General features: G+C 34.3%; 1 protein-coding gene across 6 annotated transcripts in view; it reads left to right on the top strand.

Annotated features, from left to right (window-relative positions):
* ATRNL1 (attractin like 1) overlaps positions 1 to 20,466 on the top strand; it is an 832,634-nt gene that overhangs the window by 20,497 nt on the left and 791,671 nt on the right. For all 6 annotated transcript variants that reach the window (XM_017944361.3, XM_017944358.3, XM_017944357.3 and 3 more), the window contains exons 2-5: positions 6,452 to 6,535; positions 8,303 to 8,416; positions 14,152 to 14,280; positions 15,594 to 15,802. In XM_017944361.3, the coding sequence (XP_017799850.1) occupies positions 8,364 to 8,416; positions 14,152 to 14,280; positions 15,594 to 15,802 (391 nt within the window). In that variant the 5' untranslated portion in view covers positions 6,452 to 6,535; positions 8,303 to 8,363. The remainder of the gene's footprint in view (positions 1 to 6,451; positions 6,536 to 8,302; positions 8,417 to 14,151; positions 14,281 to 15,593; positions 15,803 to 20,466) is intronic.

Below are 20,466 nucleotides of genomic sequence, written 5' to 3'. Positions count from 1 at the left end.
TTGCCCAGTCTTGGGTATGTCTTTATCAGCAGTATGAAAAGGGACACTAATACACTAATCTTAAAATGTTTTCTCAGGGCACCTGTTTTTCTTCAGTTAATAATGTAAACAAGACTGCATTGACATGGTTAAATTCACAGGACCTTCAGCTCTTTAGGGATGGACTAAATGACTGATATCATTGCTTACAAAAGCTTCTTGACTTTGATGGAACTTATGTTGAGAAATAAAGTTTATATTTTTTATTTTTATCCGTTTATTTTTTCATGAACTTTTAAAGTCATCTCATAGTTATTAAAACGGCATGATACCTACATAAAAACAGACAAATTGTCCAATGGAACAGGATAGAGAGCCCAGAAATAAATTCATACATCTACAGTCCACTGATTTTCAGCAGAGGCTCGAGGAATACACACTGGGGAAAGGACAGTCTTGTCAATAAATGATTCTAAAAAACTAGGTATCCAAATGTACAAGAATGAAATTGAACCCTTATCCCTTATACAAGAATCAACTCAAAATGGATTAAAGATATAAATGGAAGATCTGAAACTAAAACTACTAGAAGGAAGTATAGGAGAAAAGCTATGACTTGGGTCTGAGCAATGACTTCTTGCATGATTCCAAAAGCACAGGCAGCAAAAGCAAAAATAGACAAATGGTATTGAATCAAAAAGCTTCTGTACACCAAAGGAAATAACAGAGTGAAGAGACAACCCACACACTGAGAGAAAATATTTGCAAATCATACATCAGATAAGGGACTCATACCCAAGACATAAAAGGAACTCAAATCAATAGCAAGAAAACAAATTATCGTATTAAAATATGGGCAAAGAATCTGAATAGATATTTTTCAAAAGAAAACATACAAAAGGCCAACACATATATGAAAAAATGCTCAACATTATCGATCATCAGGGAAATGCAGATCAAAACCACAATGGGATGTCATCTCATACTTCTTAAAATGGCTCTTATAAAAAAGATGAAAGATAACAAGTGTTGGTGAGGATATGGCAAAAAGGGAACTTTTGTACACTGTTGGCAGGAAGTAAATTAGTACAACCATTTTGAAAAACAGTGTGGAGGTTCGTCAAAAAACTGAAAATAGAATTACCATATGATCCAGCAGTCTGAGTATATATCCAAAGGAATTGAAATCAGTATGTTGGAGAGATAGTTGTGTTCGCATGTTCATTGCAGCATTATTCATAATAGCCAATATTGGGAAACAACCTAAGTGCCCACCAAGGGATCAATGGATTAAAAAAAGAGGTATATATACATAATGAAATAGTATTCAGCCTATAAAGGGACAAAATCCTGTCATTTGTGACAACATAAATGAAACTAGAGGCCATTAGGCTATGCAAAACAAGCTAGGCTTAGAAAGACAATTATTACCTGATCTCACTTAAATGTGGAATCCAAAAATTTGAATCAATCGAAGTAGAGAGTAGAATGGTGGTTACCAGAAGCTGCGGGTGGTGGTCGGTTGGGCAGGGAAAGGAAAAATATTGGTCAAAGGGTGCAAAGTTTCAATTAGGAAGAATAAGTATTCTATTATTCTGTTGTTTTCTTGTACAATGAAATGACTAATGTTACTAATTATGCATTGTATATTTCATATACTACATTGCTAATAGAGTGGATTTTAAATATTTTTGCTGCAAAAAATATGTATGTGAGGTGATGGGTACATTAATTAGCCTGATCTGCTCAATCTGCAATATATACATGTATTGAAGCATCACATTTTACCCCATGAATATATACAATTATTATTTGTCAATAAAGATGAAATAAAAAATAAAAAGGAATTAATAAGCTGATAAATAGTATTTTAACTAGAAAGCCTGTTTTAAAAAAGATTTTTGTGTGAAAAAAGCTTACAAAAGCCGCCCTGCATAAAGACTATCCCTGAGTAGATCTGACTATTCCTTGTAGGCTGGTTATGCCAGGACTAAACCTATATTCTGTGATAAACAGGATTTATTGTTTCAGAGATTTTGTAATATTAAAACTGTCACACTTTCTTATTTTTATAATGTGTTAAATTATATATCCATAGTCAGGATACACAACAACATCCCACTAGATTTAATTTTAGTACTGTCTAATATTTGTGCTGGTTTTCCTGCATTTATTAATGGCAAACCTTGTATTATAAACAGCCCAGCATGCTTTTAATTAAGGACTCTGCATTAGGCACTTTCAGCTAGAAAGAGATATTGACAAGGCATATGGATATGTGGCAGGCATCTAGACAAGTGATTGGCAAACTTTTTCTGTAAAGGGCCAGATAGGAGATATTTTAGGCTTTGTTGGCCAGATGGTCTCTGTTGCCAGTACTAAACTCTGTCCTTGTAGTGTGTTAGCAATCTTAGATAATATTTAAACAAACTAGTGTAGTTGTGTTCCAATAAAACTTCATTTACACAAACAGACAGTAGGCTAGTAGTGTATGTAGTACTGATCTAGATGAATAAGTCAATATGGTTCTCAGTTCAAGAGGAATGATAGAAAGTTTTAAAACAGTTGTTTGAAACTTAGAATACATTTTAGAAATAATATTAGAAATAGTAGTTATGTAAGAGCCTATTTTACTTTTTGCAGGGAGTTGAACTATGTGCTACCTAATTTCTGGAGAGTGCCACACAATTGGAATGTAAGGGTATTAGGAGTAAGAAGTAAAAAAAGTAAATAGAAAACTAGGTGTTTATCGTTAGAGTATGGTCCTGGAGTGCAAGACTTATGAATTTTAGAAGGACAGTTCTAGATTGTGAAGAGGTCCAACTTATGTAATGGGAATGCTTTGCCCAAGTGGCATGCAGGTGAAGGTTCTTGGAGTTTAAGAAGAGATCATGAAACTGCAGAAGGAGAATTGTTATTTATTACAGAAGTAGCAGGAGATTTTTCCCCTTTACACATGTCTTGGTGGTGAGAAGGAATTTTCCATTTCTTTTACCTTGATTGGTGACATCCTTCCATGCTTCCAGTGGACTGGAATTGGCAAAGAGGAAACCTTTTTGTAGTAAGTGGAGGAAAAGGTGGGCTCTTGGTAGGATCTTTAGTGCTAAGGATGAGGAATTCGGGGATTGTGGTGAGTAGTTTCCTTTTAAGTTTGGGAAATTGTACTACTGAAGTTGAATAGGATGGGACAGGCAGGGAGTGTAGTTTTCAGGTACTCCTATTGTTTAGCTTAGGTGGGGAGGCATAACAGTTCCTTCACATCACTTCTTATAAAAGGGAGATAAGGATTACTGTGGTAACTCCTACAATATATGTTTCTTTGGAGGAGTGGGGATATGTATTTTTAATTTTTGTGGGTACAGAGTAGGTGTATATGTTTATGGGGTATGTGGGATATTTTGATACAGTCATGCAGCACATAATGATCACATCATGGAAGGTAGGGTATTTATCTCAAGCATTTATCCTTTGTGTTACAAATAATCCAATTATACTATCAGTTATTTTAAAATGTACAATTAAATTATTATTGACTATAGTCACCCTGTTGAGCTTTCAAATACTAGTCTTATTCATTCATTCATTCTATTTTTTTTGTACCTCTTAACCATCCCTACCTCCTCCTCACTTTACCACTACCCTTCCCAGCCTGTGATAACCATCTTCCTACTCTGTATCTCCATGGATTCAATTGTTTTGCTTTTAGATCCCACAAATCAGTGAGAACATACAATGTTTTTGTTTCTGTGCCTGGCTTATTTCACGAAACATAATGACATCCAGTTCCATCCATTTTGTTGCAAATGACTGAATCACACTATTTTTATGACTGAATAGTAATTGATTGTGTATATGTACCACATTTCTTTATCTGTTCATCTGTTGATGGACCCATAGGTTGCTTCCAAATCTTGGCTATTGTGAACAGAGCTACAACAAACATGGGAGTGCAGATATTTCAGTATATTGATTTCCTTTCTTTCGAGTATATACCCAAAAGTGGATTGCTGAATTGTATGTTAGCTAAATTTTTACTTTTATGAGGAACCTCCAAAGTGTTCTCCATAGTGGTTGTACTAATTTACATTCCCACCAACAGTATAAGAGGGTTCCCTTTTCTCCATATCCTCGCCAGCATTTCTTATTACCTGTCTTTTGGATATAAGCCGTTTTAACTGGGGTCAGATGATATCTCAATTGTAGTGTTGCTTTTCATTTCTGTGATGATCAGTGATGTTGAGTACCTTTTCATACACGTGTTTGAAATTTGTATGTCTTCTTTTGAGAAATGTCTATTCAAACCTGTAGCCCATTTTTAAAATTGGATTGTTGGTTTTTTTTTCCTGTTGAGTTGTTTTGAGCACCCTATATATTCTGGTTATTAATCCTTTGTCAGATGGGTAGTTTGTAAATATTTTCTTCCATTCTGTGGGTTGTCTCTTCATGTTGCTGTTTGCTTTGCTGTGCAGAAGCTTTTTAACTTGATGTGATCCCATTTGTCCATTTTTGCTTTGGTTGTCTGTGCTTGTGGGTTATTCCTCAAGAAATCTTTGCCCAGTCCAATATCCTGGAGAGTTTCCCCAGTGTTTTCTTGTCGTAGTTTCATATGCTTAATTGTCTTTTATTATGCTAAACATTTTATTTCAAAATTACTGATAGAAATAATTTGAGGCCCAGGATAATGTTATCTTTCTTTAGAGAGTATCATGTATCTTCTGTTAGGATACTTGGCATATTGGCAGTTCTAGCAGCACCATAAGCTGATTTTAAGACTTAGGAGTTTTCTGTTGCTCAGATGACTCATAGTTAACCTATAGTTGAGGTAAAGGCTGGTTAACTTCTGGTATACCATTTTTTAATAGCAAGTCATTATGTCCCAAGTCAAAGTGCCCTGTTGTTTCTTTGAGCCCCTATGTTTTGTGGGTTGTTGCTTCCAACTTTTGTCCTCCTCTCTCCTTGAGGCTACCAAGTGCACTCTCAACCTTTTGGCAGTCTCTTCTAAATAAGCAAATCTCTCAGAACAAAAGCATCTCAGAATGCCTGCCTCCTCTTAAAGAATTTGCAACTTCTGGATCTTGGCTTCGTACATTTTATCATTTTGTTACTTGTAAGATTTTAAAATTGTCCTTTAACTTTTTAAGTTGTCTTCAGTGGAGAGTTTTTCTGAATTACTGCACTTGGTATTAATATTATTGGAAGTGAAAAATCAGGGCAAGTTCTTTAACTTGTTACTTAAAATGTGCTTCAGACTTCTCATCTATAACATGGAGTTGTTACTTACTTACTGTCTTACAGGGTTTTTGAGATTCTTAAATGGGACAACACATTGTGTGTTTATAGTGGTACCTGACATGTAGAAAATGCTCGTTATTATTACATTTATTTGAAAATATAGGAATTTGTTTGTTGCTCTTCAAAGATTTTCTGAGCATCAATTAGCTACTTTATTACTGAAGTAATTTGCAGGGATTATGAAAGACTTGCAAATGACATTAACATTGACTGACATTTCTGTCAACCCTGATTTAGGTAAATTAAAGTTTTTCCCCCCTAATGTATTTAAGGCTCTATACTATAAGGCACATTTAATTTTATCTAAAAGTTGATAATGGCCCTGATATATATGTGTGTGTGTGTGTATGTATGTTTATGTGAATATGTAAAAACTGATTAGCTGTGATGTGTGTGTATATGCATATATAAGTATAGTATATAAATGTTAAATGGGAAGACATTTTGATTACTTAAAATATGGTCTCGATAAAATAATTGGGCTGGAAGTAAGAAAAACAATGAAATAGAATTGAGATTTTTGTTTTAAATATTTTTAATTTCTGAAAATAGAGAGTTTTTCCAAATATCTTTTTCTTTTTATGCATAAAATAGAAGATACAATTTTTTTATTTGTCCTGTTTTAAAAATTGAGTTCTTGGACTAGATGTAACGTAGACAGGAGAAAATGATAATAAAAAATATATTTTTAGCAGAACTCTTTTTAAAGTTTGGTGACACCTAGTTTAGCAATACCAGTGCATGAAGAAAAATATAGCTTACATGGTAATTCCCCAAAGTGGAACATACGTATACTGTTTCTCTATTCTGTAGATTTGTATTTGATCTTCTTTCTTCTGCCTCAACCTAATTTTTGTGCAGATGAAGTTTAACTTATTCTATTTTGCATCAACATTGAATCCTTCAGTACCATGTTCAGTCTTTCAGTGTCTTTTTTCGCTTCATAGATTGAAATGGTCATGATATATTAAGGTTTAAAGAAATCCAAAATAAGTATCTTTTGAGATGCAGAGAAAAATACAGCACTTTGAAATTTTCCAAAGTTGTAAATAAATCCTCCTTTTTGAAAATTGTTATGTCTCGTTCCTTTGCCTTAATGACTTTTAAATTTTCTTATCCTGCTATATGTCTTACAGTTAGTTTAAGGTAATTATTTTCATTATTTTGTTTTCTCTTCCAGGTTAACAGAACCTTCTGGATATTTAACAGATGGCCCAATTAACTATAAATATAAAACTAAATGTACATGGCTCATTGAAGGCTAGTAAGTATATAGTCTGGGTCAAATTAATGTATTTTATTCTTAAATGATAAAGGTGATTATATTAATGTCAAAGCATTAAAGCATAATTACTTTGTCATTTAGTTTATTTGTTTATTATTAAATAATATTTACAACTTCTAGACATCACATTTAATGTAAATTACACTACCTCTTCACTTGTGACAATAGTTTAATTTTTATATATATTTTGTTTTTGAGTTATGCTGCTGTGGTATTAAATTCAGTAGGCATTTTTTGGGTTTATTTTGAACATCTTGTTATGAAATTTGAAGACTTTATAGAAATTATAAAAATATTTCATGCTGAGCTATGCTATTCATATAATTTAGCATTTTAGTTCTTTTTTTTTTTTTTTTTTTTTTTGAGACAGAGTCTTGCTCTGTCGCCCAGGCTGGAGTGCAGTGGCCGGATCTCAGCTCACTGCAAGCTCCGCCTCCCGGGTTTACGCCATTCTTCTGCCTCACCCTCCCGAGTAGCTGGGACTACAGGCGCCCGCCACCTCGCCCGGCTAGTTTTTTGTATTTTTTAGTAGAGACGGGGTTTCACCGCGTTAGCCAGGATGGTCTTGATCTCCTGACCTCGTGATCCGCCCCTCTCGGCCTCCCAAAGTGCTGGGATTACAGGCTCGAGCCACCGTGCCCGGCCGCATTTTAGTTCTAATTTAAGAGTATTTTTAAAAGAACATTTTGTAGAAGAGAGAGTTAATTATTCATTTAGAGGTATTTTCAGTAATTAGGGCTTGAAACAGAATCTATCTATTTAAGTGTATTGTGAGTGGAGCATAAAAGAATAGATATGAATTATTTTTGAACTGTTTTATAATTTCTAAAGAGTATATTTGGAAAATTTTTTATTTAAATTTTTCTAACTTAAACGCTGTTCATTCTCTGCTGTGCACCTATAGTTAAATTTTATTTGTCAACATTATATCACATTGAGAATTTTTATTAAAATTTAAATAGTTTTTTAGTGCCTCCATTTAAGGGTTCTGTAAAAATAAGAATAGTGGCTTCTTGAGTGTTGATTTTTAAAAATCAACTTTATTTAAGTACCATTTGCATACAACAAAATGCACCCATTTTAAGTGTACAATTCCATAAGGTTTCAGTGATGTATACAGTTCTATGTAACCTCTACCTTAAATCAAGACATATAATTTTTTTTTTTTTTTTTTGAGACAGAGTCTCACTCTGTTACCCAAGCTGGAGTGCAGTGTTGTGATCTCGGCTCACTGCAGCCTCTGCCTCCTGAGTTCAAACAGTTCTCCTGCCTCAGCCTCCCGAGTAGCTGGGACTTCTGGCGTGTGCTGCCATGCCCAGCTAATTTTTGTATTTTCAGTAGAGACAGGTTTACCATGTTGGCCAGGATGGTCTTGATCTCCTGACCTCGTGATCCGCCTGCCTTGGCCTCCCAAAGTGCTGGGATTACAGGCAAGAGCCACCACGCTTGGCTGAACATTTTTTATTGACTATATTTTAAGAAAATAATGATACATACATATGTCCTGTTAATAGATTTTGAAAGTTACATTTTATTTGTACAAATTAGATATGATGGCTTATCAATCTTTCACCCTTATGATATAAGGATTTATAGCAAAATTATCTGTAAACAGATTTCTAATAAAATAGCATATCTAAAGTTTCTTCACTCTGTGCTTTGTATCTTATATAATAAATATTATGTATTTACTCAGTCTGTGCTTTGTATATTTTAATTTTAAAAATATTTCATATTCATTTTCAGTCCAAATGCAGTGTTAAGATTAAGATTCAATCATTTTGCTACAGAATGTAGCTGGGATCATATGTATGTTTATGATGGAGATTCAATATATGCACCTTTAATAGCTGTACTTAGGTGAGTAATTATATTTAATCAGTTGCAGAAAAGTGACTGTATAATTCCTTAACTTTAAATATATATTGATATGTACTGCAAAATAAATTTAGTAAAGGTATTGATAGTTACATTTCACAGATGATTATAATACTTTGTTATTTGCTGTAACTGTCAATTTAGGTAATAATTATGTAAATATTGATATAACAGATAAATACTATATTGGAAATATAGATTTCTTTCTAAATATTTTTTATTCTCATTGTACTTAGTTTATTCTTTTAAAGTGGATTGAATATGTTTTCAGAACTATCTATTTGGATATATTAGAGTGAGTTCTAGCTGAGAAATGAATAGACAAGTTTTTTTTTTTAAATAAGTTGTCTTTTTATTTTAGTGAAATGGTAAAATTTTAAATTCTGCATAAAACAGTTAAGTTATGCTTTGTGCAATGGTTAATAAAGATGGAGTTTCTACCAATTCTGAAAATATGAGAAATTTGTTTGCTTCAAAATATTTTATTGTTAGTAGTATGGTAGATTATTAATTTTAAAATTATAGCATTGTATCAATTTAAAAATCTTACATATGTTTACATTATTATAAAAAGTTTCATGAATAGGAGAAAATCTATTAGACACAGAAAAAATTATGAACATGTAGTATAGATTTTGTATACAATTTAACATGATTGTTAAGTTACTCATATTATTTACTTTTGCTATTTATACAATATCTCTTACATGTTCTGTCATTGAAAATTTAAGTATGGATAAAAGCTTATTGGTCCCTTCAAAATTTTTTCTTTCCAATTTTTCTTTTTACTTTTCATGTGGCAAATGTTCTATTTCATTCCATTCTAATACATTTTATTTTGTTCTGTTTTATCAGGAATGTGAATTATTATTTTGGACAAAAATGTAAGAACTTGTATTTCCTTAGGAGCTTAGGTACTTATTCTGTGATATTGCTATTGCTTAAATTTTTGAGTTGTTTGAACATTAGAAAAGGGATAGCCATAAGCAGTCCTTCATCTAAGGACAATAGAGAGAAAATAGAGTGGAGCCTTGCAAATAATTAGGTTGTAAGACAATTTATTGTAACAATTAAATTTGATCCTGAGTTCATACATTTATTTTTAGCAATTTAAACATCACTTTCCTATCTTAACTCTATTTTTATGATACCGTTGGCTGACCATCATTTAGGTGTGTGCCTGTTCATTTGTTTATCTAGTAATTCTAATTACTTTGTATTAATACTCATCCATTAGCATTCTTATCAACACTTTCTTGTTACTAAAGGAAGATAATTAGCAGGTGGGATTTAGTATATGGCTGTGAAGATGGAATTAGTGATTTCTCATTAGCAAGTGTTCTTGTTAGCCCTCCTAAGGGAAATGGAAAACTCATGTTTATTGATATTGAATATCCACTTGATGTTAAGCACTAGGCTAGGCAGTGTAAATGTCATCTTATCTTCACAAAGATCTTGTTGGGGAAGTACTAAGTACTATTATCCCCATTTTACAGTTGAGAAAATTGACATTCAGAGAAGTTATTTGCTTCTAATAGATGGTAGAGCTAGGATTAGGACTTGAATTTCAATCTCCTGATTTAAAAGCGTATGCTGTTTGTACTTCATCTTGCTAAGAATTCAGAATCTAATATGTTTGAATTATTTCAATTGTATAAATATTTATTACTCAACACTTAATTCCAGAGACTGTCACAGGCTTAGAGTACATAGTAAGGAAGAAGGCATAGCTATTGCAGTGACTTTAGATACCAACTACCTGCAGCTGGGCTAGAACAGATTTCCTAGGTTAAGAGCACAGTCCTCTACAACAAGGGTCTCCTCTCCACCCCAGATCCCCTTACCAGTCCTTGGCCTGTTAGGAACAGGGCTACACAGTAGGAGGTGAGTGGGGGGCAAGTGAGCAAAGCTTCATCTTTATTTACAGCTGCCCTCATTGCTTGCATTACTGCCTGAGCTCCGCCTCCTGTCAGATCAGCGGCGGCATCAGATTCTCATAGGAGTACAGGCCCTGTTGTGAACTGCGCATGTGAGGGATCTAGGTTGCTCATTCCTTATGAGGATCTAATGCCTGATGATCTGTCACTGTCTCCCATCACCCCCAGATGGGATCATCTAGTTGCAGCAAATCAAGCTCAGGGCTTCCACTGATTCTACATTATGGTGGGTTGTATAATTATTTCATTATATTTTACAATGTAATAATAATAGAAATAAAGTGCATAATAAACGTAATGTGCTTGAATCATCCCAAAATCATCCTCCCCCTGGTCTGTGGAAATTTTGTCTTCCATGAAACTGGTCCCTGGTTCCAAAAAGGTTGGGGACTGCTGCTCTGTAACACTGCTGTCATTTCAGACAATAGCTGCAAGCTTGGTGGTCCCCACCTACTCTGACCATCTGGCTACATATTTAGGGGTTCCTACTCTCTCCAAAAATTTTGATAATTCACTAGAATTATCATAGAGCTCAGGAAAGTTCTACACTTATGACTATAGTTTTATCATAAAGGATAGAAATCAGAGCCAGCCAAATAAAGAGATGCATAGAGTGAGGTCTGGGAGGATCATAAATGCAAAGCTTCTGGGTCCTCAGAATGTGTTAGCCACCCAGCACATCAACATGTATCACCAACAAGGAAGCTCATCTGAGCTTCAGGTGTCCAGAGTTTTATTGAAGTTTCATTATGTACCCATGAGTGATTGAATCATTGGCCATGAGACTGAACTCAAATCTCTAGCCCCTCCCATCCCATTCTCTCTTGGGAAGTTAGGCTAATACCATATGGCGCCAACACTTCCATCACATGGTTAGTGTTTCTGGAGTGGCCATCCCCTATTCTCAATTATATCTTTAGCTTAAATTAATTAGGGGCCCAACATGAGTCACCTCATTAGCATAAATTTTCAGGGCTCACCGTGAATAGGAAGACACTCTTATCACTCAGGAAATTTCAAGAATTTAGAGGTTATATCCCAAGAACTGGGGACAAAAGCCAGCCAATTCTTTAGTATGCAGTAGTCCTGCATTAGTGGGGGTATGTAAACAGATTTTTCACACAGCCTAGTTAATGTTACAGTCAGGTTATGAAAGAGTACTACATAATTTCAAAATAATCCTTCATGTTGACTTTCATCATAAGTAAAAGAATGAAGTAGGAGGGTCAAGTAGGACATTCTAGAGAGAGAAAAGCATATATACAAAGGTATAGACACATTAAAGAGCATTATATTTTAGTGCAATAGTAAAAAGTTTTGAGTAACTTTATTGTAGGAAATGTGAAGGATACGTAGGAGTCACATTCCTCCAAAACAGCAACCAGTGACATTTACTTAGTGCTCCTTTTGTGCCAGACAATGTGCAGGAGTTCTTTATAAGCATTAGTTTATTTAATCCTCAAAGTAACCTTTAGGTAGGTATTAATATTGCAATTTTACAAATGCAGAATTGAGACAGAATTGAGATTTTCTGTGAGTGGCCCAAAGGTTGCCTAGCTAGTAAGTCAGAAAATGAATCTAGGTTATGTAATTGTAGATCCTAATCCCTTAATCACTGTAATACTGCTTTCTTGTACACCACACTAAAGAAGTTGGACTTTTATTCTGTAGGCAAGACTTTTTAGAATGTGGAGAATGGATTGGAATGGAGAAGTGTTATTTTTTTTTACTGTGTGCCGGACAATTGTGTGTTGGATGTTGTGTTTGGAAAATCATATATAGTAATAATTTGAGACCTAGAAAGATTATATTCTTGCAGAGACTACCTGGGGACACTAGCAATCCATATTCAATTCAATCCAAACTCAGATATTGGGGTGTTTCATAGCTCAGCTGCAGTGCAGTCCTTTGGAGGGCCCAACTTTAGGTAGTTTGCTTTTACTTCCAACCGTTGAAATCTCAGTTCAACATGAAGGCTCTGGGTTTCACTTGTTGTTTCCCTTACTCTGTGAAATCCTTGAAATCCTTCAGTTTTTTTTTTAGCCCCTCAAGTCTTACCTCCAGCCTTGAAATCAGCAAATGCCAATAGGGTAAGTGGCCTCAATGCCTGGGTAGGCCTTCAAGCTGATTTTTTTGTTTTTATATAATTTGTCATTTTACTAGACTTCAGTTGGTCCAAATTTCCTGGTGTATTATACAATAAGTAGAAACTCTCTTTTATTTATTGTTTTAAAAATATTTGTTAAAAAAAACCCAAACAGATCTGTTCTTTTTTGTTTGTTTGTTTGTTTTTTTGAGATGGAGTCTTGCTTTTCACTAGGCTGGAGTGCAGTGGTGTGATCTTGGCTCACTGCAACCCCCTCCTCCCGGGTTCAAGCGATTCTCCTGCCCCAGCCTCCTGAGTAGCTGGGACTACAGGCGTGTGCCACTACGCCCACCTGATTTTTTTTGTATTTTTAGTAGAGATGGGGTTTCATTGTGTTGGCCAGGATGGTCCGGATCTCTTGACCTCATGATCCGCCCGCCACTGCACCCAGCCGAGACCTATTCTTTTTATCACTTTCAGAGAGCTCTCAGAGACTAGCTGTATCTATTATAAAGATCTATTATTTTTAGTAATACCTTTATGTAATTTTATTACAATGAACAATATGTATGTATAACGAAGACTGGTGTCATAGGGTTTGTATTATTTTGAGAGTCTCATTTTAAAATCATTTGTTGCTTCACAAACATAACCTAGTAGATGTAATAATAATTACTAAAGCATTAAATCAAGAATTGATTACTTTTTAACTTGTCTTTGAGAATGTATTTTCCAAATAAATTATTTGACTATAGTATTTCATTTATGTGTCAAATATGATTTGAATGGGGGAATTCAGTTCTTAGCGGTACCTAGACATAATTTTAACTCTTTCTAAAGGAATTCACTGTGTCGAGTTATGTAATTTGTTTGTTAGCAGCCTCTTTTCTTTCACCTATTGCATGTTTTCATAGATTTAGAGAGATTAGAACATAAAACTAAATGAAGATAGGTAATTTTTCTCATGAACAAGGAGTCTTAAAACGAAGTACAAGTTACTAGTTTAAAACTATTTTGTACGTTTATATCTCCCCCACCCCAAATTTTTGTTTGTGTGCTTATGGGCTTATGTGAGCAATATTCGTTTTGGAATAGTAATATAATAGTAATACATTAATGCAATTTGCATAGGTATGCAAAATTAGAAAAACATAAAAGTATGTATTTTTAAATTTTTAAAAATACTTAATTTTAAATCACCTAGATAAATGTATTGGAAATGTACAGCTATAATTAGAATGTAATTGTAATTGCTTACCTGATGTAGAGTGTCTTCAGCTTCATCAGATTTTTAAACCAATCAGAATAAGTAAAGGTACAGGGTCACTTATTAGAGTAGCAAGGTGACTTTAAGTGAAGTTTTATATGAATTAAGGGAAAGAGTACCCTGTAGTATTATGACAGGATGGATAGCGGGACAAAAAGGAGAAATGAGACATTGCCTTACAAATAATGATAAGAAAAAAAATGGGGTACAGTGGCATGAGAGTAGATTTTATTGTATTGGCAGCAGTAGTAGAACTAATTTAGTGAGAAATGGAGAGGAACTTCTTTCAGATTTATTCTGCTTTTAGTTGCCCATTCTGATGTACAAGCATTTCTGATCCTGGTAAGAATATTTCTGAGTAAATTTTATGTGCTTAACAGTCTTATGTATATCTACACATACAATACTCAGTTTTGTTCTCTTTTAGTGGTTTGATAGTCCCTGAAATAAGGGGCAATGAAACTGTGCCTGAAGTTGTTACTACATCTGGCTATGCACTGTTACATTTTTTTAGCGATGCTGCATATAATCTAACTGGTTTCAACATTTTCTATTCGTAAGTATTTTTTTAAAATTCCATGTTTTAATGATTCTTGTAATTTAATGTAAAAGAGGTTTTTTTTGGTTTATTTTTGTTAATGTCTTATATACCAGAAGCAGACTACTGTGTAAAATTTCAAATTAGTATGTAGGATCCCTTCTTAAGTGACATAAAATCTTAATAGTATGCCACAAAATGTGATCTAAGCCTATAAGTTTGGTTGAAAATTAATTATGAAATTTACAATTGTTTGTTGGCAAGTGATTAAGTAAACAAATACTAGTGTAACTTTACTGGTAGCAACAGATGTGTGAGACTGCACAGAGTTGTGAACTGCTTTTCAGTGCTTTAAGGAATATCACTTGTAATTTGAAGAGGATTATGGGAGCTAAGTTTTTGTAGTCTCTATTGCAGAGACTGTACTGAATGCTGTACATACATTATGTCATTTAATTACCTTCAGTTCTGTCAGGTTGGGTATATTTCCCATTTACACATGAGGAAATTGTGGCTTAAGAGATACGTGGCTGTATACCACTATCTCCTCTAAAATAAGAAAAGTAATATTCATTGTGAATCTATTATATGCCTGACACTTTATAAACATTTTTATATCTAGAAGATTGAGGGTAAAGTAATGAGAGATGCTTTCAGATGCTTTCACAGGAATGGCTAGAGAGGAAGTCTATATATTATTTTTTTTCTTCAGAATGTAAAAATTGATAACCAGAGAATTTTTCACCAGAAATATTCTAAGTATCTTTGAATTAACAATTTATTATGGAATTATTTATCCTACAATGTATCCAAGTATGTATGCAAGGGATAACAAATATATAGTAGAATATAATCAGTTAAAGAGTCTTAAAACTAAATATGATAAACATCCCTTTCCTTCCGTGAGAGTGTACAGGTGATAGCATGCTCTTTAAATATTATACAGCCAAGTTATGTCTTGACTTCTCATATAGTTTTGAATATTCATGAATTTAATTTTTTTTATGTAAAATATACATTCAAAATATTTGAGTACTTAAGTCTTTACAAAACATTTTGCTTGGAACTGTACAGATCCTGCAGATGTTGAGCATGTAGTCATTAGACATTTGGAGTCTTGGTATCAAAGTAAATCTGTTGAATAAACTAAGACCAACTGCAAATAAATACTAACAATTTCATAAGAGTAAGAGGATAAAGAGTAAAGAATTACATTGTGAAATTATGTTACATTTATAAGCACATAGGACACAGTATAAAAATTATGAAGTTTATGATGTATCAACCGAAATTCTTTTTCAGTTTGAATATATATGAATTATATTTTACAGAATCAATTCTTGTCCTAACAATTGCTCTGGTCATGGGAAGTGCACAACTAGTGTCTCTGTTCCAAGTCAAGTATATTGTGAATGTGATAAATACTGGAAGGGTGAAGCTTGTGATATTCCTTACTGTAAAGCCAATTGCGGTAGTCCAGATCATGGTTACTGTGACCTAACGGGAGAAAAATTATGTGTCTGCAATGATAGTTGGCAAGGTAAGCATGTGTGGTGTGATGGCTTTTGAAACATTGATTCATATGTGTAATAGATTAATACAAATTCCACATTTATTTGTTTCGTTATAGTTTGCACACCCAAACCTCATGTATTTACCTTTATTTTTAGAATGTTCAGATTAATAATCAACTTCTTAATTTTTTTTGTCACAAATAGAATTAATTGGCAGAGATTTTGTCTCCATACTACTTTGAAGACTAAACGAAGTGATATATGAAACTGAATTGTTAGGTGTGTGATCATTATGATCTTCTGTAATTTGTTGTCGACTCTCCCCAAATTTGGTGACTTCACTGAATTTAATGTGGTGCATTCAAATTTGATTTATAAGGGTAATATAAATAGTATATTACAAAAATAAATGCCCATCTTACAAGGTACTGCAGTATATGAAACTTATTTCTTAGGAAAGGCTGACATCTTGTGGCTATTTTAAAAAGAACTGGAATATTTTAAAAAGTATTTTAGCTGCCTATTGCAAAAGTCAGATTCCTAGGAAAGAATATCTAAGTAACTTTTATAAATATCTATCATCAAAGATTAAGTTTACACTATACTGAAGAATGTTGGCTTACTTGTTTATCTGGATATAAAATAATAAATATTGTCATTATGAAATTAAGAGAGATACTTAGTTATACATACACCTACCCACCTAGAGTTTACTTTTTGCTAGTTGCATTTACATATGAAGAGCTTCCTTTGTGCCAACATATTAATCCTGTTGAAATAGGGAAATTAGACTCAATAATTACATAACCTGAAGTACTTGATTATGTGTTACTATAATACAGTGTAATAAATAGTAGCAATAGTTCCCAAGTTAAAAACCAAAGACAACATACTCTTCATGTAGTTGTATTCATTATTGCTGAGATGATGTTTTCAAAAAAGTGTTGTTGAGTATGTTCAGTACTTACTTAGAGGAATTATTTTAGGCTTTGTATAAATTATGCCTGTCTTAAGCTCATGTTAGCTCATAAAAAATATTAGGTATGTCAACTGCACAAAAGATCCATGATTTCTTACTAAATCAAATTTGGTTACCAATTACAATTATGACAGATACAAATTTCTAAATGTTCTATAATTACAGGGACATGTATTTTAAGTGACTCTTTTAATCATTTGTGACTTTTCTTCCCCCCAAAAGTGCCTTGAGTTGTAATTTTATTTTCATTTCTGACGTGAAGCTAAAATAACTGTCTTTTCTATAGAGACAATGGTCTATCCGTATTATATTTAATTTAAGGCCGGATAAATAGAAATATAGCTCATACACACAGTATTTTTCAAACTGGTCTTCAATTGCCATTAGTCTGCACCTCATTTCAGCAGTCTTAAAAGCAAATGAGTGATACATTTGTATAACATTCTCTGAACAGTTCTGTCCCCTTTTCTGTTTTTTATTTACTTTCATTAGTCCTTCTTTGAAATGCTTTATTTTGTGAGTCTTGTAATATAGATCTGATTCAAAGCGTTATGAGTTTTTTCTGGCCTTTGATTTTTGGCCTTTTCATATCCTATTATTCTCATCAGTAATGTCCCAAATCATAAGAATTCCTGAATCTAATATGTCTATAAGCAAATGGAAATGGGGAAGCAAATACTGGCTATGTTCACTTTAAAAGCAAAGTTGTAATAGCAATAATCTAAGAAATGCATCTCTATGTATGTGTATGTGTGAGTGTGTATGCATATATACACATTTATTTATAAATACATATACATTTTTTATGGAGAATAGTGTGAAAGTCCTTTGTAAATTATAAAATGCAGAAATAAGACCAATTTTTATACCATTTTCTTTTTTTTTTTTTTTTTTTTTTTGAGACGGAGTCTCGCTCTGTCGCCCAGGCTGGAGTGCAGTGGCCGGATCTCAGCTCACTGCAAGCTCCGCCTCCTGGGTTCACGCCATTCTCCTGCCTCAGCCTCCCAAGTAGCTGGGACTACAGGCGCCCACCACCTCGGCCGGCTAATTTTTTGTATTTTTTAGTGGAGACGGGGTTTCACCGTGTTAGCCAGCATGGTCTCGATCTCCTGACCTCGTGATCCGCCCATCTCGGCCTCCCAAAGTGCTGGGATTACAGGCTTGAGCCACCGCGCCCGGCCATACCATTTTCTTAATAATTAAGGAAATGATTTCTCAATTTATATGTTTGAAGGTAGAGGGCTGGTAAATGAGATAGTATGGTGTTTTCGAAATAAATTATGTGCAGACTGGTTACTTTGTGTCTCAAACCTGATCCTGATTCTGTATTTAAGGAAGCATAGCTCCAAAGTAGGTAGGATTGTGAGCAAAATCATTCAGGGGAAAATGATGTTTTTATTTCAGATATATAGAATGGGAAGGAATCAGTGAGGTAAGAAGAGATAGATTTGCTTCTAGGACAAATGGGGAATGATCAAAGAATGAGAGACATTTGAAAATGCGCACTGCTGAGGCGATCTTTATGAGGTTCAAAATCTGGTAGTTTTATACAAGGTGTTATTTGGAACTGGATTCTTTAGGTTAGAGTAACAGATTGTTGTTATCTCCATTATATTTTATCCCTTGTTGTTGCTTGACTTATTCTGTTTGCCTCTATGCTAATGTATATTTTTAAAAAATGAGTTACCCTCTAGAAACTTGGGTTTCATTAAGATAACACAGAGGAAAAACCTAGCTTTATATTAAGTCTTGAGTTCCTTCCTAACATTTCTCTTTTGCTTAACCTACCTGGTCTCTGTGTGTCATTTTTTTCTTTGGTTTTTCTTTTTCTTTGAGATAGGATCTTACTCTGTGGCTCAGGCTAGAGTGCAGTGGCATGATCACAGCTCTTTGCAGCCTTGACTTTCCTTGCTGAAATGATCCTCTCAACTCAGCCTCCTGAGTAGCTGGCACCACAAGTTGCACACCACCATTCCTAGCTAATTAAAATTTTTTTTCGTAGAGATGAGGTCTTTCTGTGTTGCTCAGGCTGGTCTCAAACTCCTGGGCTCCAGTGATCCTCCCACCTTGGCCTTTAGAGTAGCTGGGACTACTCGAGGGCACACAAGTTTGTTATATAATATTTAATTTTGTCATAATGTATAGTTGTCAAAGATAATGATATATACATATTAAATATATGACTAAAAGTACAGGGACCTGTGTAGACTCATCTGCTTCTATGATAGTAAAATAGAAAAAATAGACTTCATTTTTAAGAGTAGTTTTATGTTCACAGGAAGATTGAGCAGAAGGTACAGAGAATTCCCATTTACCTCCTGCCCCAATGCATACACAGCTTCTCTCATTATCACTATCTCCCACCAGAGTGTATATTTGTTACAGTTCATGAGCTCACATTGACAAATCATTATTAACCAAAGTCATAGTTTACATTAGGGTTCACTGTCAGTGTTGGACGTTCTGTGGGTTTGGACAAATGTATCATTACATGCATCCACCATTATAGTATCAACAGAATAGTTTTTTTAACCTACAAATCCCCTATGCTCTGCCTATTCATTCTTTCCTCCCCCTACCCCTGCCAACCACCGATCTTTTTACTGTCTCCATAGTATTGCCTTTTCCCAAATATCATATAGTTGTAATCATATAGTATGTAGCTTTTTATGATTGGTCTTTTTGACTTGACAGGATACATTTAACTTTCCTCCATGTCTTTTTATGGCTTGATAGCTAATTCCTTTTCAGCACTGAATAATATTCCATTGTATGGATGTACCAGTTTATCCATTCACCTACTGAAGGACATCTTGGTTGCTTCTGTAAAATTTGTTTAAATTTTAATAAGTCACCTGAGGGAAAAAGGCAACTTTGAAAAGCACTGATCTCTTAAAATGGCTTCCAAACATTGGGATAGATGATCAATTTTTATAAGACATCAAAAGCAACATATAACAAATTGAATTCATGTTCATGTGTAAAGAATACAATAGAACAGTAATTTTCAAAGTAGATTCCAAGGTATGATGTTCCTCCCACCAACTCCCGTCCGAGTAGTTGTGTGTTTCTCTGTTTTATATAACTTTAAAAAAATCTGAGGAGGCTGAGGCAGGAGAATCACTTGAACCTGGGAGGTGGAGGTTGTGATGAACCAAGATTGCGCCATTGCACTCCAGCCTGGGCAACAAGTTCCTCCTCATCTCCATCTGAGACCACCTCAGCCTGGATTTCATTGTCCATATCATTATCAGCATTTTTGTCAAAGTCATTCAACAAGTCTCTAGGGGGTCCACACTTTCCCACATTTTTCTGTCTTCTTCTGAGCCCTTCAAACTGTTCCAACCTTTGCCTGTTTAACCAGTTCCAAAGTCACTTCTACATTTTTGGGTATCTTTTCAGCAGCGCCCCACTCTACTAGTACCAATTTACTGTATTAGTCTGTTTTCACACTGCTGATGAAGACATATCAGAGACCAGGCAATTTACAAAACAAAGAGATTTAATGGATTTACAGTTCCACATGGTTGCAGAGGCCTCACAATCATGGCAGAAGGTGGAAGGCATGTCTCACATGGCGGCAGACAAGATAAAAGAGATTGTGGAGGGAAACTCCCTGTTTTAAAACCATCAGATCTTGTGAGACTTACTTGCTATCACGAGAACAGCACAGGAAAGACCTGCCCCCATGTTTCAGTTACCTCCTGCCGA

Source organism: Papio anubis, chromosome 11 (genome assembly GCF_008728515.1).
Source record: "Papio anubis isolate 15944 chromosome 11, Panubis1.0, whole genome shotgun sequence".
NCBI classification, from domain to species: Eukaryota; Metazoa; Chordata; class Mammalia; order Primates; family Cercopithecidae; genus Papio; species Papio anubis.
The sequence above is the reverse complement of the archived record's forward strand: the minus strand, read 5'-3'. Positions and strand labels throughout refer to the sequence as shown.